General features: G+C 42.1%; 1 protein-coding gene across 5 annotated transcripts in view; it reads right to left on the reverse strand.

Moving 5' to 3' along the window:
- Positions 1–26,441, reverse strand: part of PTPRC (protein tyrosine phosphatase receptor type C) — a 654,339-nt gene that overhangs the window by 194,729 nt on the left and 433,169 nt on the right. For all 5 annotated transcript variants that reach the window (XM_078641033.1, XM_078641026.1, XM_078641055.1 and 2 more), the window contains 5 exons: positions 22,023–22,131; positions 12,392–12,426; positions 4,644–4,753; positions 2,660–2,750; positions 2,499–2,575 (listed from right to left, as the gene is read on the reverse strand). In XM_078641033.1, coding sequence (XP_078497159.1) covers positions 2,499–2,575; positions 2,660–2,750; positions 4,644–4,753; positions 12,392–12,426; positions 22,023–22,131 — 422 coding nt within the window. The remainder of the gene's footprint in view (positions 1–2,498; positions 2,576–2,659; positions 2,751–4,643; positions 4,754–12,391; positions 12,427–22,022; positions 22,132–26,441) is intronic.

Here is a 26,441-nt window from a genome sequence, read left to right on the forward strand (position 1 = left end):
TGTGTATCAATATTTAAGGAAAATTGCAGTTTTCAAATTGAAAAAAAAATATGTCAGCAATTTATGTGATGTTAGGGCGAGGAGTACATATCGACTTAGAAGGGCTTCATGCTCTATTTCTGAAACAGAAAGTGTTTGTCTAAGTGTAAAGACCAGGGTTTATTTCGAGAATGCCCTATTACTTACTGGTAATCTTCGTTGCTCCTGGCCCCGTTGTCCTCGTCCCACTTATAAACAAGTCAGATAATCCTATCTCACTGGCTGTGTCCCAACCTCCCTTCAACTTGGTCAAATCTCGCCCATATTTAAAAATCCAAATGCTGACCCAAATGACCTTAACAATCTCCGCCCTATCACCAACCTCCCCCTTCTCTCAAAGGTCCTTGAGAAATGTGTCGTACTACAACTTGACAAACACATCGAAAACTTTAACCTACTCGACCCCCTTCAGTCTGGCTTCAGGAGAGGCTGCAGCTCCGAAACGGCAATGCTCAATGTCATTGGTGACATCCATCAATCTCTTGATAATGGCAAGACCTCCCTTCTTATCCTCCTTGATCTCTCCGCAGCCTTCGATACAGTCAACCATTCAGCCTTACTTAATGTTCTTATGACCAACTTCGGCCTTAACGACACTGTCCTCAAATGGTTCATCTCTTACCTTCAACACCGAACTCAGCAAATAAAAATTCAAAATTGTCTATCTAACCCCTCTCCTGTCTCCCTTGGAGTATCCCAAGGTTCTATCCTCTCCCCTTCCCTCTTTAACCTCTTCATGGAACTCCTCACTCTCATTTTTAAACAAGCAGGCATCAACTACCACCTATACGCTGATGACACCCAAATCTACTACAAGACTAAAACTCACACAGACATCTTACACCTGAACAACTCCCTACACAAGATTCAATCCTGCTTCCAGTCAAATCATCTCAAACTAAACACAAATAAAACTGAAATAATCCTTTTTGCCCCTAAAAAGAACCGTCTCCCCATTCAATCATGAATCTCAGACCTTAACACACTCAACTGCTCACTCACACTGTCCAACTCCGTCAAATCTCTTGGCATTACTATCGACAACACCCTCACCCTTAACGTTCACATCAAAAACTCTGCCAAAGGAGCCCTCTTCACTCTCCATCACCTCAAGAAAATCAAACCATTCTTACCCATCGAAGACTTTAAACTTGCAGTTCAATCACTGGTTCTTTCATGTATTGACTATGGCAACGCCATCCTCAACGGAATCCCCAAGGTCCACCTTGCCCCTATTAAAGCTGTGCTCAACCTTGCAGCCAGGCTCATCACAGACTGCAAACGCTTTGATCATATCTCCCACCTCTCCAATCGCTTAAATGGCTCCCTATCGAAGGGAGATCAACTTACAAAGCGGCCTGCATTACTCATAAAGCACTTCACCAAAACACTCTGCAGTACCTATCCAAGAAACTCCTCATCGCTGGTACCACTCGTCCTCTGAGAAGCTCCAACGTCCTCCTCCTAATCCCTCCTCTGCACAAAAAGAAAACCACACAATCTCGCTCCTTCTCTGGAACTGCCCCTACTATCTGGAATACCCTCCCGAAAAAACCTGCGCTGTAACCCCTCGTACGCCAGCTTAAAAAAAGACCTCAAAACTCACCTCCTTAACTACTACTGGGGATCCTAACCTGTGCCTGACTCCTGATCTCATTTCAGTATTCCTTATTTGCCTCTGTAATATATGGCCCTCTTCCTGTAATCCACTCTACCTATATTACCAGTATTATTTTGCCTCAACTCCTGTTTCATCCCTCCTTGAATTTGTAATTTGGTTGTTTTTTACTTTGTTATCATGCTTTTTATACCATGTTTGCCGTATTCTATCCTGATCATGTAAAGCGCTCTGATACCTCTGGGTCTAGCCAGCGCTATATAAAACCTTTAAAATAAATAAAATAATGAAGAAATGCTGGCCCTATCCCACCACTCCCACCGGGAGTCATTAAACATACTTTACCCAGCATTCCCTGTAAACCACCAAGTCAAAGATGAAGGCCTGTCTAGGAGGGAGGAAGGGTATTAATGAATGGGACAAGGACAACGGGACCCGGAGAAATGAAGAAACTGAAAATACGGAGATGAAGGCTGGAAAAATTAGGATGCATTATGTGCCAACAATGCATATACAATCGGGGAGGTAAAGGATGCTAAGAACAAGGGTGAGGGGTAATGGCAAATTGCTAAGTTATTACATTGATATTTTCATATTTCGATATTAGATCTGCAATATAATCGTCCTAAGAATTCTTTCCATTAAACTAGATATAACACAGTATATCTGGACAGTGTTCCAAAGCTGCGTTCGCTTGCAAAACATAAAATGTAAATATATCCACATCAAAAACAGTAGTTTCTTTATTTGGATACAGCACCCAAATCATTTTCCTGCGATTGATACCAGCATTAAATCTTCTTCTCTACAGAAATATATGTGAGTAGGAAATACAACTTACATTAATAAAGCTGGCATTGATATAATCGGACCCCGGTTCTCCATTTATCAAACTGAGCTCAACTCGATTTTCATCATCTAATGAAACAAGTACATGTAAGTTATACAATCAATATTTAAATTAGGCTTTGTCCAGTAAATGACAGCTCTCAAGATACTTACATGGCAGAATATCTACATAGCGGTTCTTCGGCTGGTTGTACGACTCACGAGCATTCTTTATGGGCAACTTGCTGAATACCCTAGGAATACTCTGAAAAAGTGCAGCAACAGATTACCATAGATATACTTTGTTGTAACCCCCTAAATCACATACTACAGTAGTGTTGAGGGTAGGTGGTTTATTAACAGTAAACCGCGCTGTATAAAGCCCAACTGCTCTTATTTGCAGCTATATTTCTGAAAGTCATGTGGGCTGCGTCAGCTTTGCTTGAAAGGTTCACCCTTAAACAGAAAATCCTACCAGACACCCTCTGAATCACAGCGCTTGATTTGTTGTTTATGTTAGCCAAATAGGAAGTGTGACTGACAGAGATGTTTTAAGGCATTGCCAAACTGGGCAATTGCCCAGGGCCCCACCTTCCCAAGGGCCTCTTGAGAAACTGAACTTTGTTTATATTTAACATATAATTTAGTATTGTTTGGCATGTGGACTTGAATTAGTAGGAAATGGTTAATAAAAACCATGGGGCGATTACGATGGCGGACGAACTCCAGTTCGTTTGCCATCGTGGTGGTGACCGGAACTGTCGGCAATACATGCGGCAGTCCCGCACACCCAATTAGGATGCAACCGCCACCAGGGCGGTCGAATTTTGCACTTTAAAATTGCAGCAGGTGCTGCTGACAGCAGCACCCGCCGCGATGTTCAAAATGCATGTTGTGTATTTCACTGCACTATGTGGCAGCCACAACACAGTGCCTGCCACTTGGTGCACTGAAATGTAGGGGGTACCATGGGTACCCCCCCAGTGCACAAACATCCCACCAGACACAAGGGGGCACCACAATGGGCCCCCAAAACCAATCCTCACCAGCCTTTCAATGTCGGTTTACCCACCACGGAAAGGCTGGCTGAAGACTGCATCCTAATTTGGCGGACGGTGCCTGCTAGGCACTGCCACCATTTTATGGATGCAGACCGCTCAGCTAGGCAATCGTAATGATTGCCTGTGTTGGTTCGGTGGTGGACGATCCTTGCGTCAGCCACGGTCGCAGTCTGGATCCCCCCACTATCGTAATGTGGTGGGGGAAAATCAGAGTCCGATGGTGAAAGGACTGCCACAACATGGCGGGCGGTCCTTCCGTCATGGTAATGACCCCCCAAATTTGTTCCATACTGTGGCTCCCAAAATATGTTTTGCCCGGGGCCCCCAAAATTCTTAAGATGTCACTGATGACCAAAGTTCTAAACATTTTGCCTGGTCATATACCTCGATCTTTCCACATGCATAAACACATAAAGGTAACAGTCTGAATTGAGTATCATATCCAAATATATTGATGAAGCATGTGATCAACCTCCTTTGATAATGATACACTTGCCTTCACCATTAGTATGCATCAGTTCAATCATAGTTGAAGTAGCTGCAAAACTATAATGAGCCATAACAAAAATGGCTCGGCAGAGCTGCTGTAGACAGCTTCGAACTGCTGACATACTTGCTAATCCTCAAGCGTAAGGGACTCATACATAAAAGAATTATGTTTAGCCTCCATTTAAAAAAAGTGAAATGCAAGCATTGAGTATAATGTTAATTGAATTTGAAATGAGGTTGTAGTAGACATATTTCACCTGACTGATATTCTACTTCAATTTCTCAGATACGGTCCTCAAATATTTCTCATAGCCTGTAAAGATTTATGAGCTATACCAACAATTTAAAATCAATGCCACTGAAAAAAAGACATTATAAATATATTAGTTAGTAGCCTTAAAGTTAGAGAATGGAAGACGGATGTACATATTTATGTATCTGATCCATACATAACACTAAGAAGAGCAAAAGCAGCAGAAGACAATGCAAAACCTAATGTTCATTACATTTTTTTTTTAAACTGTATATGGGCTTAGGCTAGCACCTGCAATATCTGTTTGATATGTAATACATGGTAAGTATAAATTGAGGCATTGATAAATGACTACCTGAAATTCAGCCAGGAACAGTCTTGCTTCATCTGCCATCTTTCTCCTGTGGGTCTCTAACAAATGATCACCAGAAATTGGTTCCACGCTCAAAAGCTGCTTCTCATCATCTGCAAAATTGCAAAGTAGTTCATGGCATGCATGAATCATGTTTTATTAAACAAATCTAATAAAAAATCTAAGTAACATTTATGTAAGCTGAGACTTTTACTATCAACACATTTGACCCACAACTAAGGAATTTGGCAAATTGAATGTTCCTTCCATTTGTACTCGCCTTAAGTAGGCACCCGCTTCTGTAATTTAGAGGTTTTACGACGAAGGTGCTCATGTCTAATCAAACCCAATCTTATATAAATGCATATCTCAGATTACAAAAATAAATTAAAACCGTTGATACAGCTAAAGATATCTTCATTCAGATGTGTGCATGCTGAAGAATTAAAAACTGTTAACAATATAGCTTTTTAAAATCGATCCACATGAGCCCTGAAACACTCACTATAATAGCATGAGATGAGCCTCTAGCTCAAAGAAAAGGATAATGTGCCATCAGCAATTAGTATCTAGAGGATTATGAATAATCACTTAAATATTCATAAGAAATAGTTCTAATTCACACTGTTTTACAAATGACAACATTGCCTTTTTTTTTTACAAAATACAATTGTTCTGTCTTCAGAACAATTGCACACATTTTATCTGAATTAACTCCTTTGTCCTTAAACACAAGTTTTCCATTTTCTTTAAAAATTCAGCTGTCTCCTAAAATATATTGCCATTTTCAGTCTATTTACTAATAATGTCTCAAAATGTCTCAAAATATGAGCATATCAAATTTTGACAATAAAATAATTGTTAAGTATATATGCACTAGATTTAGCATGAGATGAGAGTGTGGGTCTCTGCTGACGGCTGCTTCAACCAGAATGTAGCATGAAATGAATGGAAGAATGACACTCATTTCATTAAGAAAAGTTTGAGGCAACCTTTCACCACCTTCTTTCATTTTGCTTTTCATCACAAATACTGTGAATGTTGGGTATCAGCAGTACTCACGCCAACATCACAGTTTTGAAAATGGAGATTAAGAGATTTGCATTTTATTAAACTAACCATCCATATACAGTGTAACATGGTAACTTTTAAACAAATAACAATTGCCTTTACCTTCCTTGCACTAATCTGTTCTCTTCCTGGAGAAGAATGGACATTGTTTTCTGTAGAATTAGGGGCCTAGTCACAAAGGTAAATCCACACATGTAAAATTCCATTCAGGTGTACATTCACTCCTGCATGTAGATGTAAATCTATACTTTTGCGCTGGTCACTATTTCTGAATGTAAACATACATGTCTCATTCTGCATAGTTCAGGGGGAGAAGACATATAATTTGAATTTATGAGTGTAAAATTAGTCATGATAACGTTTCACACATTGTTGGCAATCTCCACTACAAATGCGGAGTATAGGGAAACTTACTAAAGTGTATTACTACTTTTTAATTTTTAATTTTTTCAATTTAGCAGTAATGATCTCTCACGCACTATGCGGACATTGCGACAAGGTCACTCTAGAAATCCGGCTGGGTTTCTAAGCTTAGTTCAATCTTGAACTTTGCCTCTAGTTTCGTTCCATTTTTTAATTGCTGACAATTTCTGTTGTTCAGACAGCGCATCACACACATACTGTAACACTTTATCATGTTACACCACTTATCACCATTTTTCACTCATCACTATTTATGGTAGTTTAAGAGGCACTTCCTGGCTGAACAGATATTATTCTGCCGCTTATATATTTTTTTTAATACCTATGGGCTATTACTTGCAGCGCTCGACTGCTCACAGCCCTTAGTAGCTCTGTATGTATTATTTTCGATTTTCGATTTATTTTATTTTAACCTCCTTTCCCTTCCCGGATATGAATCCAATACTGATGAGAATGTGCTGCTATTTGCTATATGTTGCTTTCGTAGTAATTTTGTCCTCTAATCTCAATTCCTCGTCCACTCAGTTTCGTCCTTTACCCGCGTCCGGGGCGTATCCCTTATTGTGCTCCATACGCATTATGCGGACATTTTTGGCACTCGCCCATATTTGTACAAGTAGCGCACCCGCCCCTCATACCGCGACTGAATGGCACATTGTACACACTAGCGAGGAATGCAGGGTTTCAATCTACACACGATATCTGATCTCACACTAATATACCTGATTTCTCTGCGGCCTGTTTTCTCTGACAGTCTGTTCTCATTTTTCAAGGTACCACTATACTCGGATGTGTAACTGAACAACTCTACCATTTCTAAGGGCACTGAAGTACTTTGTTTCTATCTACTACTCCTGGCACTACAGTAAACCGTTTTTTTTTTACATATTTATTTCCATCCGCGGCCCGTGGAGGGAGTTGCGGTGGGGCAGAAAGGCGGGGGGGGGGAAGGGGCAGGGTGGGGGGGTGCTAACAACCGGAATATGAAGAATTGGTGGTAAGTAAACAATTTAATTAATAAAACGACTTTCGTAGTGGGGGCGATGCAGGGCGCGCTACGAAATTCGTTTTATTTATTAAATTGTTCACTTACCTCCAATTGTCCATATTCCGTTTTTTTTATATATATACGGTTATATTTATATATTAGAAAAAAAATATATATATAATGTCAATGTAGAATGTACATGGAACATAATTTAAAATAATAGGTATTAACCTACAACTAATAAAAAAAATGTTACCTCACATTAATTCTTCTGAGTAAATAGTTTTTCAATAAATAAATATATTAATTTATTTGATAAATAATAATTTTTAAACAAAATAAAAAATCCCACCATCACTAGCATTTTTTTTAATGTTTAGTCAATTTGATTGAAGCTGATTTGTTGAAAAATGGAAACTTATTTATTTTTTCGAAGTTTAATTATAAATGTAATGCTTTTAATAAATGAAGTTAACTATAAAATATATACAATTCAATTCAATTCAAATGTATTCTATTGTTTAGTCTTTTTAAAACCATTACACTGAAAAACAATCATAAAAACCTTTTGTGCACTTATCATACAATATGTAAAAATAAATATAAAAAGAAGTACAAAATTCATAATATCATCTCATTAAAATACATAGGGGTCCATTAGGATGGGCACCCTAACGGAGTAGTGGACCGCCCGTTAACAGTGCGGGGGTCCCTAAAATGGCATTAGGATGCGCCCGCCACACAGGCGGGCGCATCCTGTATGTTTACCATTGTGGCGGGCGGAGCAGGAATCTCCGCCCGCCGCAATGGTAAAAGTGCATGTTGTGCTTTTCAAAGTGCAACATGACAGGCACCGCGCGGTGCCTGCCATGTTGCACTTTGAAATGAGGGGGGGGTACCATAGGTACCCCCCATGTGCACCCCCCAAGCCACGGACTCCCAGGGGGCCCGCAAGGGGCCCCCGCAGGGAGTCTCCGTATGCCTTTCCGTGGCGGCATTGCCGCCACGGAAATGCATTGTGCACAGCCCATAGTAATACGGCGGGCGGTGTCTAAAAGACACCACCACCATGTTACTGGTTTTCCGCCCCGGCCGCTAGACGACCGGGCGGAAAAGCGGCGGGCGGTCTTTCCGTCCGCCGCGGCCAACCATGCCATGCTAATATGGCGGGGGTGTTTTTAGTCAGGATGGTGGGCGGATTGCCCCCGCCAGGCGGGCGGTGGCTACCGCCTGCCTGGCGGGGGCAATCCGCCCACCATCCTAATGGACCCCATAGTGTACTTCACACCTCTCTCATGCGGCAGAACATTAGAAAGAGACGTTTCTTTACAATCAGAACAAGACATAAAACAACTTCTGTTTACTTTCAAGATTTATGTATAATATAGGATTAATTTTTTCCGTCAAGATTATTGTTTGTGACAAATATTAAAAGGGTCCTTGAACCCAAAACTTCTTCTTAGTAAAGTGCAATCTTCAATCATTTAGTTTGGGATTTCTAAGCTCTTGGTCGGTTTGTAATGCAACTGATCTCTACATATGTGCTTTTTGTGTTATGGTTCTTTTATTCGATCTATTTAGTTTAGATTTAGTTAAAAAAAAATATTACCCCTCTGCAGACAAGTGAGAGTGAGATACTTCCCAACCAATGTGTCACTGCTTGCCTGCAGGTACGGATTTTCATTGTAGTAACATTTATTTTCAATAGTTTTTTTCCTTTCTAATCCAAACTTTGGGCACACACACAGAATATGTGTTAAAGACTCTTTCTTGTATTTGCACAACGGACATTCTTGATTTTGAAACTGATATTTCCAATTGGGAGCGAGATCTTCTGTTTCCATCATGCCAAAATGAAATTGCATGAACTGTTTGTTTTATGTTTACTGAGAAATGAGCTGAGAGATATTCCTGAGGCTACTGCTTTTTGTATGAATTGATCACTGTCCAGGTGTGGTGTCTTCGTGTGAAGATATTCTTGTTGGTTGTGTGTGACAGATTTTTAGCTGTGGCTTTAATTGCCTGATAAAAAGCTGCTTTTCCTATGCTTGCCACCGAAGCTTCTTGCACGCCTAATTTCTCAATTACCTGCATTAGATACAATCCCCAGGATCAATTTGTGTTCTTCTATTTCCTGCCAGCACACGTTATCGATAGAATCTCTTACAGATGCGTGCAGTCTCCACCATAATTGCTGTTTTACTTTGAAATGTGTGATTTATCAATTCGAACTAAAGACGGGCTTGGGCCAGAGAGGCCCATTCTGATATAACACTGATTTATATACTTTAGTTTATAATAAATATATAGTATTGCATTATTCATTTTTAATTTTGCAGACATTTTGACATCATTTATCATCATTTCCAAAAGGGAGATCAATATGGCTGCTCTGTGCACTTTATTCCCACATTCTGTTTATATTAAATAAGTATAATGTAGACAATCATTTTAAAAGTATACGTTTTAATTAAAAAAATCTAATGGCATCATTACAGGTAACCTGGGACTCTTGGATAGGTACAACTGCAACTGGAAGCACTGATACCTCTGGTATTGTTACTTTTTGGATGCTGGAATACCACCCCTAAGAAATCATGAATAACAAAGGGGATCAGTGATCCCATGCAGCTTCCTATATGTTATTCCTGGCTTTTTTTACCTGCACATTTTGCCTGCTTTTCCCCATGAACCTTATAATCCGGGTCATAGTGCTAGTTAGGGAACCATTGAGGTTGAATGCCAGGGGTGAACCTGGGAGTTTGAGTTCACATGGCCTTGAGGCCGCCCTGTGAAAACAGGAATTCTGGTTCAGATTCCTGAGTTAACTACTATTGTTGCCCTGCAGTTTGCCCAGAAACTGCAGATACTCGCAGGATCCTTAATCACTGTGTGAAACATAACACATCAGTGGAGTTCTCATGAACTTAATAATCCCATTTGGGTGGTAACTGCTGTTATGAATGCCATCAGATTTAAAAGGGACCTCAAAATGAGTTCCTTATCCGTCTTACTTGTTTCATCATAGATAGAAACTACAACATTTTCAGTGTGGCCAAGTAAAGCATTAAGATTACTATGAGAACTAAACTCCAAAATAAACATGAACATTTGTTCTACTGTAGCCCACTCTCTCTACATTACAACAGGAGGGGCCAGTGCAGGTAAAAGCGGCAGGGTGGGATCTGTGGGAGTCGACAGACGACGACATGGGTAAATAACAATGCATAGTCGGCAAAGCAGCAAGCACAAGTTAAAAAGTTTTCATTTTTTTCAAATTTTATTTTCCCTCGTCGTCGTCTGTTGATTGCCCCACCCCATCTCATCGCTCTCACCTGCACAGAATAAAACAATATCCCCTGTATGGGGATTGCCTCAATATGATTGAAGAGAATTGCTAAAAATACCATTTATGAAAGGATCATAGAAGGTGAGGGCCAAAAAGCTGTAGCACATAGAAGGTCATTAGCCTGTGAGAGTATAAACTAATGCACTGAACTATGTGAAGGTTACTTGATAACAGCACCAAAATGTACTTTGTCAGAATCTATAGTTAAGTACAAAGACCTGTGGTTGGACTGACGTAAGTGTAGGAACTTGATTTGTTAATTCCCCAAATGGAGTCTATATACCGGGGAAAGACTCTCAGAAAGACAATAGGTAGGCAAAACGCCCCACACTTCCTTACAATGAGTTTTAAAAAACTGTAATTATGAGAGTTACTGTCCCCATTGGAAAGTATGAATCCTGTTAGAACACTGTGTGTTCTTTCACTCAGTAATTTCACTTGCAAAGTAAGCTGATGGAGTATTTGGGTGAAATACCAGGTGTGAAAGAAGGGAATTGGGAGCTGGTTAATTGTGTTCTCCATATAATCTCATTTCGTAGAAAACTTCTGGGTCCCATTTGTTATCCCTGGGAACTCTTCCCTGAAGTTAGGGGCAATCCCAATATCAGTAAGTACGAGGGTGAAGTTAACAGAAGAGGTACTAGGCAACTCATAAAAGGCCCTAAATATATTATTGAGTGGGTTTCCTAAACCATAAGAAAGATGGAACTCATTTGGAAAGGAGAGGGAAAGCAAGGAGAATTGTTGGCTGTGGAAATGGGTGAGCTGAAGGAGATAATCTTATTAAACTTTACAGCCAGAGAACGAATTGTAATAGTCTTGTCTATTATTTTCAATTTGTTTGCTAGATGTACACATTTTTTGTGTTCAACTTTTTCCCGATTTAGTTTTTGATCAATAGTTTGTGCTAATTCATATCATGTGTGTCCCGTACTTTTTAAAAGCAGTTGTTGTGCCACTGTATGACTTTATGATGTGAAATTCATAAAAAGTGTCACTATTTTAAATGCAGTTCATTACTTTTTGCTGATTTCTGATGCTTTTTAGGAACTCAAAATCAAAAAATGTATACTTCCAAACCACAAGTTTCCAGTATTTAATTCCTAAAAAAAAGCTATTGCATCTATAAGAACCAGGATGAACAGTGTGATCAACTATAAGTAAGCATGCTGTAATGCAAAACAGTGTGGCATGTTTTATTTACTTTTAAATGTGACTACGGACCTTAAGGATGCTAAAAAAAGAAAACATCTCTTTTAATGAACACTCAACACAGTGTTCAAGTGATTCATTACTCATGTCTCCTCGAAAAGGTGCAGAAGGGCATGGAGTTGCATGCAGCAGCAACAAAGAAGATTGCCTTCCTTCTGGAATATTTCTTCTAAAGATGGATGTCTGGCCTGACAAGTTGTGGTGACACTGTAATTTATGGAATTGCACCGCTGAGATATAATGCCTATTAAAAGAGGAATGTATATGTACAACTATAGGCTGGTTTCCTAGGAATTAGCTGACTATGAATCACTAAGAATGGCTTGAATAGTCAAGATAATTATAGTGATGTTTACAAGGCCCATGCAAAATCTAAATTACACTAGTGAAACTTCAAAAATTAGCAAATTTTGTATCATGCAACATTTGAGAACTTTCTTGAACTTTCAGCTTATTTAATGTTGCATAATTTTTGTCCATGGGAAATTGATTTGTTCAGAAGACATACCTCTCAATAAATATTCACCATGGCCTTGTCAGCATCTCAAGTGACTTTTTATGTGAGATATGCCCTTTAGTGAAATTTTCACTTCAGATAGCTGCAAACCACATTTCACGTATTTTCCATAATTTTACTGAAATAGAGCATAAATTAGCCAATTTCGCATGACCTTTACGTTTAGAAGGGTACTGAGAGAGAGTACTTACCTCTAGGAACAAGTTCGCATAATTCATCTGAATCACTACAAGAGAAAAACACACTCATTAGGTTCAGGCATTAATGATGCCAACACAATTTTCTGTTCACTATTTCTAGTGCTATTTTTAAATTAGGTACAATAAAAGTAGCGCAGCAGCGATATAATGCTTCTGCAGTAGTTTTTCAATGTAGGATCATTTTTTTCCATTAAATCGGTAGGGCCGAATTCAAGGAGATTTTGCTTTGTGTAAGTGTGATTTACTCTTGTATTACTCCTGGTTTACTGCAAAATTTCAGGAATAAGTCAGACAGTGCTTAATCACTTAATCCTAACGTTGACCACACTGCTGTAAAATGCTGTACTTGCAGAATACCAGGGCAGCATTATCTTGATTCCACCTTATACCTACTTTTCCTCCACCTTACACTTCCTGTCTAGTAGAGATTCATTTTCACTCTTGCTTTCTCGCTTTGTCCCTGTTTCCTGGTTTTTTATTTCCTTCTTCTTTGTCACTTTTTTTTACTTTTTGCTTATGTTCTGGGCTTTTCTTATGATAGAAAATATGTGCAGGTCCCCAAAATTGAAAGCCAGTGCCCACCATCTGCAGCACCAGAAGAAATTAAACTTTTCTATGAAGCAATACTGAAATATTCCCTACTTAAGACATTCCCATTGCGAATTTAACGATAACCATAATTGAGTGTTGTTAAATACATACGATTAGTCGACGTGGGTTACGATACAGAATTTGTGCTCATTTGGTACTACTGTGAGAGCTATGCATGGTAAGTCCTCAGTGTTCGAGACATTTTCCAAAAATGATAGGAAAATATACTCTAAAAATTGAAACATAAACTAAACCTATAAGAGATTATAAATCCAAGTGCACTTTTTCAACCACTTTCGAAAGGACTTAAAGCTGTCTCATAATTCCCCAAGCGCTATTGTATAATATATGTCAGCACAAGGAGTACAGGGTACTTGCAAGTGTCAAATACTTGAAAGTAAAAAAGATATGCAAAGACTCTCCTATATAGCCACTCATGTTGTCCCCAAGTTGTGAGATACCACTTTTTTTATTGAGTGCACTGTCTACAGGCCAGTATATTTAAGAAAGGTTGGAAATGAAAAAATCTGCACATATACAGATACATATGATCCTGTCAGTGAGTAAATCTATCTCTACACAAAAATACAACCCGACAATATAAAATTGAGCACAACCATTTTTTTACTGGTGAGTTTTATATTCTTCGTGTAATGGTAATTACATTTGCATATGAGTCTTCATTCAGTTATGTGGTGAACGGATTACCATTATGATTTTAGTCATTGTGTTAAAATTACCCTTTTTGCTCTCCCTTTTTCTCTACTCCTAAAGATCACAAAACTCAGGCCACAGTTCAAACCAAAGAAGGTTGTTTATTATATCATGTGTCATCAGTGGTGTTTGTATATATTTTTGTAAAATAATGTTAGCAAATTCACCATAAACCAAATAGGAACCTTCTCAGAAATCAGAGTAATGTTCAATGATAAATGTAATCAAATTCTGCAAGATTGGTACACATAGTGACACCACTGTTTTCCTCCAAATGGTAAAACTGTGATAAGATGGGCTATATAACTATGGATGATATTATTTTTATTATTAGTAGTAGTAGTAGTAGTAGTAAAAATAATAATAATGATGATGATAATAATAATAATAACAGAAATAGATTAATACAGTTCTGAAAAGCTTGACAGCCCTTTTCATGTTATGGGGAATGTCTTATATAAGATATTTTTATGGATAACTGTAAAGGCAGTTATTATCTTCCTGATTTAGTAAAGGCTCAAGGCTATGAGATTAATCAATACTTCCAACCTAAGATCAACAAAGTAACCAAACCTGATTGGACTTGTGGGAGGTTCACATAAACCCAACCCTGATAGGAGCAGCTTGTCTGGCATTATCATGTTGGATTCATCGCAATCCATTGAAACAATATAATCATTTAGTTAGGACACCACAGTGCAAAATGGACACAAAACTAAAATATTAAGATAAAAATGAAAAGATGTTAAGTTACTAGTTGATATTTAGTAATGGATTAGTGATTAAGGGGCCGATTCTGATCTCGCTGGGAAGGGCTCCTAGCGGCATCCGCCAGTAGAGAGTCCAAGTTAACGTGTGATTTCCATGCGACTCGTACAGCTGTAGGAGCGAGCAAGTACGATGCGATAAATGCCTCGCGCTCCGACCGACTTGTACCCATCAGCGATGCCTCCCGAGCAATTCAAAGATGTCTGACACGTACGGCGCAATGCGTTTGATATCCCGCCGGCCAATTACGATGCGCGTTGTGCGCAGCCAGTGCGAGTCATAGCCTCTGGCTTGAAAAAGCTCCGGGTAGCGTACTTTGGGGGTCCGCACCAGAACCCCTTCACAAGGGGTCCTAGACTCAAACACCGGGAGGACCCTGGGGTCCCCCTCTCCCATGTATGTACGTTGAAGGGAGCACCGACACGAACACGTGACAGGGGGCACATACGTTTTTCACGATGGAAGCCTATGTATGTGATGTACAGCATGCTCCCATACACTTCAATGGGGATCCGAGAGACCCGAGTCCATCAGCGCTGCAGCGCATCGTACTCTGTCGCTCGGAGCCCCGGAGCACTAGTCGTTCGGAAAGCTCTTTGGGACAGAGTTGGTTGTAGGGCTTTCCGAGCGACATCGGAATCGGCCCCTGACTGTTTCAATGAGCTAGAGTTTCCCTTGTTTTTCGGTCTCAACCATACATAACTTTGATTGCCTCAAAGTGTAAATGATGTAAACATATTGTGTGAGGATTTGTTGACTGTGGGAGTTAAAGATGTAGATATAAAGTTGCTGAGTCCAGCAGAGTTCTGGGACTTGTATGGTTGCAGTAGCCTTGTTAACTAAGGAATATTTTTGCCACAGAAATGGTGTGGACCCTGGATTATTACCACCTCTATACTTTGTATTCATAGACCTTATGTTGTTGTCCCTCTGACTGCAAAAAACGAAAGGTTTAATCCAGCATTAAAATATTAATCCGGTCTTACACAGTGGAGGCATTAATTAGTTAAATTTGAAGATGGGTTTATTAAACAATTTGAAAATTCTCATTATTCCTACACATGACGAAATTTAAATTACATCGGCATGAATTGCATAATTATGGGAACTTTGAATTACACCTGTAGTGTGAGATTACACCATTATGCCATGCCACATAATTGTGCTGCCGTTCACGGCAAAATTATAGTGCAGGAACGGTGGAACAATCCAAATAACCAGAATAGGAGGGGCTGTTGTTTGCAGCACTTGTTTTTCACCCTATTTTTAGCCGGAAAATGTCCTTGCATCAAAACATGATGCAAAAATTTCCCACAAAAAAATAGAAGCAAATGACAAATACGTACTTCTAGCATATGTCCATAAAACTGGTTGCCATTTGGGTAGAGCAAGCTGTGGGCAAAGTCAACATTTCTGGAACTTGCGTTAGTTACTAATTCTTAGAGAAACTCACATGGTTAAACATGTACATTTGGAAATTTAATAGGTGAGCATTCCCAAAGACAAAGTTGTAATGCCTAATGACTTTTGAAAATGTTCAGGGTATTAAAAGTCTTGGGAAAAAAATTGGGATTACCCAATTTTATGTACGCCTGTGGGTATTCTCTAACATTTGCAGATGTCTACACACTGGAATGCCCAAAACCTCAACCTGAGAGAAGGTTTATGCACATATGCATCAATTACTTCCTGGTAATTGCATAACGCTGAGTCCTACTCCCTCGTTTCCTTATCCTACGCCTATTCCACACCTACGAGGCATCCCTGCCACACCAGACACTCATACTGCGTGATCTGAATCTGTAGCATACAACATCCCCACCCCCCTCCAACCGTCTGTAATACCACATAATACGAAACCATACCAAAAAGAATGGTCTGGACAACTGGGGAGGGAGGGAAGAATGTAATGAATAGAAGCAAGGGAGTAAGATTCAGAGTAATGCAATTACCGGGAAGTAATTGATGCATTACCTCCTCGTCCCTCCCTTGCTTCCCTTCATTACACCTATGAGATGTACAAAGCCAAACAGGACAACCAAAACGGATATGCACAAAAAACAGGTTTATTTATACAAACACAGTCAACAAGGACACATCGCTATTCAGCAACCATAGCTGAAAGAAACTTGGAACCAAAAACTTCAGAATGGTCAGCCTCTTGGACAATCCATTATTGAGAGGCAAGGTTCTACAGGGAAGCCCAGGTGGCAGCCCGGAAAATCTCATAAAATGAAGTCCCCTGGATCTCAGCACAAGATGCCGCCATGGACCGAGTGGAACGACCCTACATCCCCAAGGGAGAAAGGTGCCCAGCAGACTTGTAAGCCAGAAAAATCAGAGTCTTATCCCACCGACTCGAAGAAGAAGTGGAAGGACACAAACCCCGATTCACAGACCTAAAATTCACAAAAAGGGATTCATCCAACAGGGACAGCCGCACCTCAGATTCTGAGGAAGGGGAATCAAAAAAGGAAGGGAGGATCGTTTCTTGGTCCTGATGGAACTGAGAATCCAGCTTAGGATGAAAGGAAAGGACTGGTTGTAAAATAATCCTGTCATCTAAAACCCTACAGAATGAATGTTTGGAAGACAGAGAACTCCGCTCACTCAGGCAGCGAGCAGAGGAAATAGCCACCAAAAAGGTTTTAAACAACAAGAAACTAAAATCCGCAGAAATCAGAGACTCAAAAGGAGCTGACATCAAAGTCTACAAAACCAGAGACAGATCCCAAGATGGAAATTGCTGCAGAGGGGCCGGGAGAACATTAACACAACCCTTTGAAAAGGTGCCCAACCAAACCATCAGGATCCGAGAGATTATCCCAAGAACTCCGGAAAGCCTTGATCGCAGCCCACTGAAGAAGAATATAGGAAACCTTTAAACCTAATGCAGCCCCATCCTGGAAAAACAACATTACCTCAAATAAAGTAGAAGAAGCCGGATCCAACCCCTTAACACGCCACCATCTACTGAAAGAACGCAGTGTCTCAAGTAAGACTTGTTGGTTGAAGAGCATCTAGCAGCCTGCAAAGTCGATGTCAAACCACCCGGAATCCCCTTATGCAGGAGGCCTAAGCATTCAACCTACAGGCCACCAAGCGCATCCGGGATAGAACATCCTGCTGCAACACCAGGAACAACAGAGGAAACAGAGTCAGGGGAATTAACCACTCCAACTCCGACCTCATGTCCACCAGCAGAGGAAATCAAGAGGCACGAGGCCAAGCCGGAGCCCCTGGAATCACAGACACCTCCAAGGACTGGACCCGCAGAAGGTCCCGGAGAAGTAGGGGAAAGGGAGGAAAGTCATACAGAAGACTGAGAGGTCAGGGGCAGGAGAGAACGTCTACAACCCAAGTCGAGCAAAATCTGGTCACCTTGTTATTGCCTACACTTGCAAAAAGGTCCACCACCGGAACATCGCAGCACACTGTCAGCTCCACAAACAACTCCTGAAGGAGGCAAAAATCCCCTGAGGACGGAGAGCATCTGCCAGAGAATTGAATACCCCTGAATATGAATTGTTGAGATTGCCAACAGAAGGGATTCCATCCAACTGAACAACTTCTCAGCTGCCAGAAAGGAGGATCTGGTCCCCCCTTGCCTGTTCTCATAAGCCATGGCTGTGACGTTGTCTGTCAGAGCAATTGATCCCCTCGGTAACTGCAAGAAGGTCCTCAGAGCCAAACGAACGGCCTCCAACTCCCTCCAATTTGTAGAACTCCTGCTCTGCAAGAGGGAGCAGAAGCCCCTTGTTTGATGATCCCCCATCCAGGCCCCCCATCCCGAGAGGCTGGCATCTGTGGTGACCACCAAAGGACCCGGAGGAGAGAGAGACACCCCACGCAGCAGGTGACCCTGAGCCAGCCTCCAAACCCAGACCCTCCTTGATCTGAGGGGACACCAGATTCAGAGCAGAGAGGGGGAGACAAGGGGGAGACCAATGCGCCAGAACGTGAGCCATCAGTTTGTGTGAATAGAACCGGGCCCACGGAACCAGAAAAACAGTGACCACCAGATCGCCTTGGACCTGGAGCCAATGAGCCGCCACCAGGACCTGGTGTGACAAAAGAGACAGAATGTGAGAATGGATTTTGGACACTCGAACCTCTGGCAATGTGACCTCCCCCAAATCTGTACGAAATCTTGCCCCAATGAAGAGATGACCCTGGACTTGGAACAAGGCAGGATTTTCCCATATTGACAAAAAAAATGTCTACCCGCAAAATGCCCAGAACCACCCCAGTGTGACAGCGAGCCAACTGGAACAAGGGAGCATGAACCAACTAGTCGTTCAAGTAGGGATGGAGAAAAATCCCTTGACTGTGAACCAAAGCCACCAACGGAGCCAAAAGCTTGGTGAAGACCAATGGAGCGGACTTCAGCACGAATGGCAACCTACAAACTGGAAGTTGCAGTCTCCTACAGCAAAACATAGAAACTTCTGATGCTCTTGTGCCAAGGGAACATGCAGATAAATGTCTTGAAGGTCTATAAAAGTCATGAAGTCCTGGACCCCCACCAACGGATTTATAGACTATAAAGGCACCATCTTGAAATTAATGGTCCTGATCCATTCAATCACCCTTTTGAGGTTCAGAACCGGCCTGAACCTCCATGACACCTTTTGAATGAGAAACAGAATGGAATAGCAACCCATTCCCTGTTCCCTCAGGGGAACCGACAAGATCGCCTTCTTCTCCAGAAGAGATAGAACCCATTCCAGAAGCGCCCTCCTCTTCATTGGATCCCTGGAGATAGGAGTAAGGATGGCAGAACAACAAAGTCTATATGATAACCGCTCCTGACGATGCTCAAAGCCCTAAGTTCCCTCACATCCAGACTCCGGGCCTCCCAAAAATACAACAGCCACCCGCCCATGGGCCTTGAAGCTGTTTTGCCACCATTGTCACGACTTCCGCTTGAAGGAATATGACTGAACCTTGATTCCAGAACGACGGGAGTGGGAAGACAAATTCTTCCCCTTGTAGGGCAGAGCATGCTTCCGATCTTTTTAAGCCTTCATTATCATGCTGTCCAGCGGATCACCAAACAGCATTTTGACACAAAACGGAATTTTAAGGAGAAAATAATTTTCTGAGAAATATGTCTTCCAGTCTCTCGTCTACAGGTTCCTGCGAACCAGAAGCCATGGCAGAAGATTTAAGAACATCTGAAGTGATGTCAGCCAATAACTTGGTCTGCGGCTCCATGTGGACCAGCAAGATAGAGCAGTCAGTCTTCTCCTGAATAGTCGTGGCCAGTTTTTCAAAGTCTGATACCAAGGGCTGCGCACCATAAGCTTAGTAGATGCCTGCCTTCAAGTTCACATTCTCAGCAGAGAAAGCCTTCTTCAGAGTCCCATCCACTTTCTTGTCCATCAAATCTGGGATGCGACTATGAAAAGGCACTACAAAAACAGGGGTTTTTACATGCTGGGGAAAAATGTCCTCTGACCCCTCGGGAGAAGAAAAAGGTGAAAATCCCAAGTTCTCCCTGATATGTTAAAGAATACCTGGAACCTCTTCCCTATAAACAGATTTCCCAGAAGAGGTAGAAGGCCGGCTATTATCCGAAGCTGAGGAGTCATCAGAGGGAGAATCCAAAGGACCCACCGTAGATCAAGTGATCCTGTGCTTAGATGGAACCCTGGACTCCAGAGCGTAAGCCACTGCAGCCTCAATCATATCCTGCACCTCAGAAGCCGACAGTAGGGCAAAAGAATCCACTGGACCCTTGGACCTACCCCGGCTTGTCGGAATGGGCTCATCATCGTCAGAAGAAGAAGAAACCAGCACATGCTTGCATGTGTATGCACTTTTCACCACCATAACTGACATACAGACAGACTTACAGCAGAGAGACACCTACATATCGGCGACACACATAATTCAAAGGACCAACCAGAATATGTGACCAAAAAACGTGCCAGAATTAGATTAAAAAACAATAACCAATTATCAAAGAAAATGCAGAAGAGAGAAATGATAAAAAAACGGCCTTTTTTGAGGCCCTTACTGTGTATAGAAGCGTGAAACAGTCAGCTGAGGTGCCCTGCAGTCCGTAACTGCTGCTGCTTCTCTTTCCGGCCTCCAACCCAGAAAAATAGCCCCAGTCACGCACAGCCGGTTACTCCGTCAACCAGAACCCTCCCACTCTGCCGCCAAGAGCGCACCGTACTCCAGACGCGGAGAGGGGGAGGACACACTGCTGCTCAGGCTGGCCCTGCCATGCCTAAACAAGTGAAGAACTAAGGCAACACTCCATACGTTGCCAGAAGAATCCAAGAAAGACTGCAGCACAGCAAACAGCCTGCGCGTGGTACACTTGTCTCATCAGGTGAGACAAAGGAAAAACAGGAGGTTGGAGGGGGTGGTGGCATTATATGCTACAGATTCAGATTACGTGATATGAGTGTCTGGTGAGGCAGAGATGCCGCGTAAGTGTAATGAAGGGAAGTGAGGGAAGGACGAGGAGGTAATGCAATTGCAACACAACGTTGTTATTTTACAGGTAAGCAAATCTGTTTACAAATGTAAATTCATAACAACCAAGGGTCTTATTTATGGTATTTTGGTTTAGGGCACTGCAGCAAGGCACCTACGCTAAAGTGAAAAAGCAGGAATGCACCGTATTTAAGTAAGACGATGCATTCCTGTCCTTTCTCCCTGCCTAGTGCCAACGTAGGCACCCTTGCACCATGGTGCAAGGGTGCCTCTGTTGCATGTAGGATTTTTTGGTGCACCCTCCTACACAAACACAATCCACAGAAGTGTTTTACTTTTTCTGCAGCACACATAGAAAGAGGTAAAAACAACAAGAAAGAAACATATTTCTCCTTGTTACGCCTCACTTTGGGAGGCAAACGGATTTTGGCACTTCCCAGGTCACTTTATAAAACTGGGTATTCCATAAATTCCATGGGTGTTGCATGGGAAACCCACCACAAAACCCATTGAACACCTCACATGCGTGTAGTAAGGCGACGCAGAGAATTTCAATGTGTTACCTTACTCATGATTTATGAGGCCACTCAAAGCCATTCAGGAAATCTTTAGGTGGCTTCATAAATCAAAGTGAGAGCCTTGCAATACACATGTACCAGGGTGAGTCATTTCATGCTTTGGTAACATAAATACATAAATCACCAGTGTACAATCACAACCCTTAGAAAGGCATGTGGAGGGCTGTTTCAAGAAGCAGAACATTGTGATTTTGGAAGGGCTGTTATGCAAACTGACCATCGACTTGTCTCTATCAGTAGTTAGTACTGCATCAAGATCAGTTCTATTGTTTGAAAATTATTGCAAACTACCAACCACTCTAGTAAAATTAAAATACCAATAAAAGAAAGAATTAATCTTCTTGCATTTTGTTCAGGATGAGAAAAACATCTTGTGACAATCCAACTATCTAAACATTATTTTATCCATGTGTACGATAGCAGAACAATTATAAAGAAGTGGTCATTCTGACCACCTGGACTGTCTCGGAAAATAATTGCACTGTTAATAGCACATATTCTGTTGATGATGTAAAATTTACCTGGAAGATCTTTTCTGCAGTTTGTAGATTTTGAACAGAACAATAATTAAAGCAATTGATGTTACAATTATCAGGAATGCCAGGAAGCCAATCAGAGCTTTTTCATTGTCTGTGAAAACATTTATCAGTTATTATTCCCAAAGTTATGAAGTTTTAAAAGTTTACAACCACATCTAACAAACAGGCAAAAATAAGTGACCGATTTTATTTTCATTTCAGTTTCGTTACTTAACAATGAAAATTTGCTTTGCATTAAATGAAAATTAGACATAGCGAGCCAACAATTATTCACCTAACATTCTCTAAGAATTGCTCCAGAAAATTCCAGTAAAAGATAGTCACATCAGGTTTTCAATGTTACCTGAAATTAACTGCTTAGCCAAAGTCTGCCATATCAAACTTTAGGCAAATCCATTGGGATTAAGGGCTCTTGATTTTGGAACCTGGGTTATTCTTCACTAAGATGCTAACACAACAGCACAATTCTCTTGAACAGGGTCGTTGATGAGCTAAGATCACATTCTTAACATTATTGCTCAGATATCCAGAGGAGCATAACAGGATTATTAGTAAATTGCAGGTAATCTAAGAGGAGCATAGAGGGATAATCCTACTGGGAAACCTTTAAGTGACTAATTAATGTGGTCAGGCTATTCAAGAACAGTAATAGTGTGCTGTGGGGGAGGTGCAAGCATCATCAGGGAGCCAACGGCTCCCTGAACTGGTTTGAACTGAACTATGCATGAATGGCACCAAATGTGCCCGGTACACAGACTATGTGGTGCTGGCAAGCACACCCACCCTGCCCCAATATACTAAACCCTGTCTGGGAAGTGGTCAGACCTCCCTGTGACAGCATGCTAATTGTTCTGCCTTCCCGGCTCGAGCTTGGCTCAGCATCAGGAGGGCAGAATCGTGTTTCTGGTCAGCTGTCCGGGACTCGAAGAAAACTGGTACCGGGAGCACTGAGGACCTAACGGAGGGCCTTTACAGTGCTTGTAATCATATCTCCCACAGCATTTTGAGGCCAAATACGGCAGGGTTCATTACAGCCAGTTTCGAGAGGCTCATCGCGTAATGATGAGGTGCCCCTCTTTATGTCATATGGCAGTTTCACTTACAACCCGGGAGAATGGACTCCGTAGGCTGTAGGGTTGTCCTGCTCATGAGGGAGCACCCTCACACTTAGAACCGAGCACCCTGCCCTCAGGATTGAAAAGGCCTGCTGTAGTGGTTACTTCTAGGTTTTAAGTGCAGTGAACTTAGATATAGGGAAACCTATATCTTTGGTAACTCGTACAAGCACCAGCTTAAATAGGCTGCAATGGCAAGCCTGTAATGATAGTTTGAATGGCCTCCCATAGGTGGCATAATACATGCTTCAGCTTATGGGGGACCACTGGGATACCTATGTCCTGGGTACCCCAGGACCATATACTAGGGACTTATAATGGTACCCCAGTATCTGAACTGCGATGTACCTAAGTACTTACCATAACAATTTAGAGGAGAATACTCCAAATGAAGCATCCGTGCCTGTGCTCCATACAGCAACTCGTACAGGGCCTGTGGACATCCAAGCCACCTGAAGAAATCTCCCTTGAAATGAAGGAGTCATTTCGCTGCATCTGCAGGCACTGCAACCAAGCTTACCGGTCTGCTTAGCCTGGGCTCCTATGGACTCCGAAAGGTTCAGCAACACAGGTGGTGGTTCTTCATATCCCTCTAGGCCTGCCCTGTATTCTCACCAAGTTTAAGGCCAGTATCCCGCGGCTGAGCCACAGGAAGGAACCCCTGTTCACTGTGTTGACTAGCAGTTGAAAAGGCTTGTTGGCTTCCTTCCATCAAGATCTTCGGGCTCCAAGTAGCCCCAACCTCATGCATTTTCAGCAACCAAGGTCTTCATCCTCACCACATCACTTGCACCAGGGGCCTGTATCTTTGGTGATCTGCTCGAGGTCCTCTATGACTGCCCCTGATTGCTCGGGCCTGCCCTGACTCCCCTGCTTGTGGTGAGTCTCCTGGATCGTGTGGGTCCCGAAATTGTACCTTCTTCTACTTCCACGTTGTTTGCAGTTGCCAAAGCTTGTTGGTGCTCCCGCCGGACAACGACCCTTTAACTCACAGCATTCAACGTGGGACAGCTCTTGAATGGCTCTTGGTCTTCCACAGCATCACCTGGTCCTCAGAGCAGCAGCTTCAAGGGCACTGTCATCTCTTTTACGACAACCCGACATCGGTGTGCATTCGTCTTCTGTGTGTCCTGGTCACTTCCAAGTGGCATATACTCTATCCCCTTCTTTCATGTTCTTCTCAACTTGAATCTACCTTTGGGTTCCACCGGACACTTTCACCTTCTTCAGCAGCGGCACCGTCCTGAAGTCCTCCATGGGGTTCGATGGCGGTTTCTGACACCACTTCACACCTATGCACCCGGCTCCCCTGGGGAAGGCATCCTGGTTCCTAAGGTATCCATGGGTGCGGTGGCCCTGAAACCGGTCCCAGGATGCTTGTTCCCAGTCTAGGGAGGACCTGGCTTGGCAGTTTGGGCTGGACTGTTCCCATAAGGAACAGGGTCAAGGCTGATTTGCATATGGTGGGTCCAAATTTGGGTGCTGTGGTGAGCAAATGAATGATGGATTAAACCCAGATCTTTGTGACTGGGGGTGAATGTTTGCATTGTCCAGCATTCCATCCATCAATTGTTTCTTTTGCATATGAGGTGGCTCTCCAACCTTCTGTTTTCCACGGGATTTCTTCAGGGTCCACTGGGAAGGGTCCTTTTTCTTTAAAAGTGCAACCGCGATTTACACGTTGATTTGTACATAGAATGCAGATGTGTTCTTACACTGCACAAAACCTCCTCGGGGCTCCTAGACACGCACCTTGGGTGGTTCCTTGGGTCCCGGAGTTGTGGTTTGCATACCACTATTTTAGTATATGGCATGGTCCCCCCCTGTTGACCACTGCGTATTCCATGCTACGTACCTCTTTTTATTGTAAAGTATTTCGTGCATTGTGTATATCTCCGGCTAGGAGATATCTGGATGTGTTAGTGAGTGTCTTATAATAAATACATATTTTTATAAATACACTGTGTGGTTCTTTTTCACTTAATCTATACATATACGATTTTGCTCTGGTAAAATAAGCTGCTTTACATTCCTTCTGGACTAAGCCTAATGGCTGCTTTCCACAGCTACCACTGAGAGACCTTTCTAAGGTTGTCTAGGACTACTAAAATCACCATAAGGGTTGTCTGGATCAGTGCATGGTGTACACTTACATAAGTGTACACCTCTCACACATACCTCAAAAATTTATAGTGTATGGTTTATCAATGTCATTCTCCAGGGTTACAAATCTCTCTAACACTGAATGCATAACCACCACAGACAAATGCATTACCAAAGGGGTTACTGTGGCAATTGTGACCACAGGAAACAATTTTACCTAATAATAATGGTATGTGCCATTGATAATAAGATGAACTTTGGCACAGTCCTTTGACAGGTGACACCCAGAATTATTTGCCAGCGCAACAGATAACATATAATCACTATACACCCATTGACTGACATAGTTGTGGTTTTAGTTATAGGATCCCTGCCACCAATGTTATTACAGATAATTTCTTGTCAGCATCCTTAATTACCACCAGTGACATATTTGTACCCAACTGTATTTCTTGCATAATGTAATAAATGAAACAGTGGATGTCACCAGCGGTGATAACATACCACATGTAATGATAATACTTCTATGATTATTATCCAGTGTAGCAATGACGGCCACAAATATACTCATTTATTCCAGGTGGGTTTTTCTGTAAACCTCAAAAATGGAAAGATGATGTTGAGACAGTTCAGAATTGGCAAATGGATTGTAGTGTGGCTGTGTTTATCTTTGGAGTCCGGCAACAGGGGGAAGAGTCACTGAGCATCGGCCGCTGAAGGACAACATCTCGTTCCATCCTTTGCAATCCCCCCTGCACCACATGAACTTCAGCACTTCAAACGTGCCCTGCGGTTCCCGCAGCATGGTATAAGTGTGGGCCAGGCCTCCGCCAAGGGCGAGCCCGTATTCACCCGTAAGATGATGGGCTGTGCCACTTCTTATGGTTTTTCTGGTTGATTCTCTATACTCTTGGATCCGGTGAGTATGGTCATTATTTTTTTCTATCGATTGGGAGCCAAATGTATTGTCACGGGTAAGTGCAAGCTGGCTGTGGTGTAGGAGGGGGCGGTGCCAATCCCCAAGCTGGCACAACTCTGGACTTATTTCAGATTTGAGCTGTTAGTGTAGTTGCTAAGGAGATTGAGTTAGAGGAGAGGCATCTCTCTTTAGACAAGGGGGAGAGAGCTTTTCCTGTCTCACCCAGTCTGGTATCTACTCCCTGGCTCTCCTGTTGGTATCTGG

The sequence above is a fragment of the Lissotriton helveticus genome, chromosome 1_1 (genome assembly GCF_964261635.1).
Source record: "Lissotriton helveticus chromosome 1_1, aLisHel1.1, whole genome shotgun sequence".
NCBI lineage: Eukaryota > Metazoa > Chordata > Amphibia > Caudata > Salamandridae > Lissotriton > Lissotriton helveticus.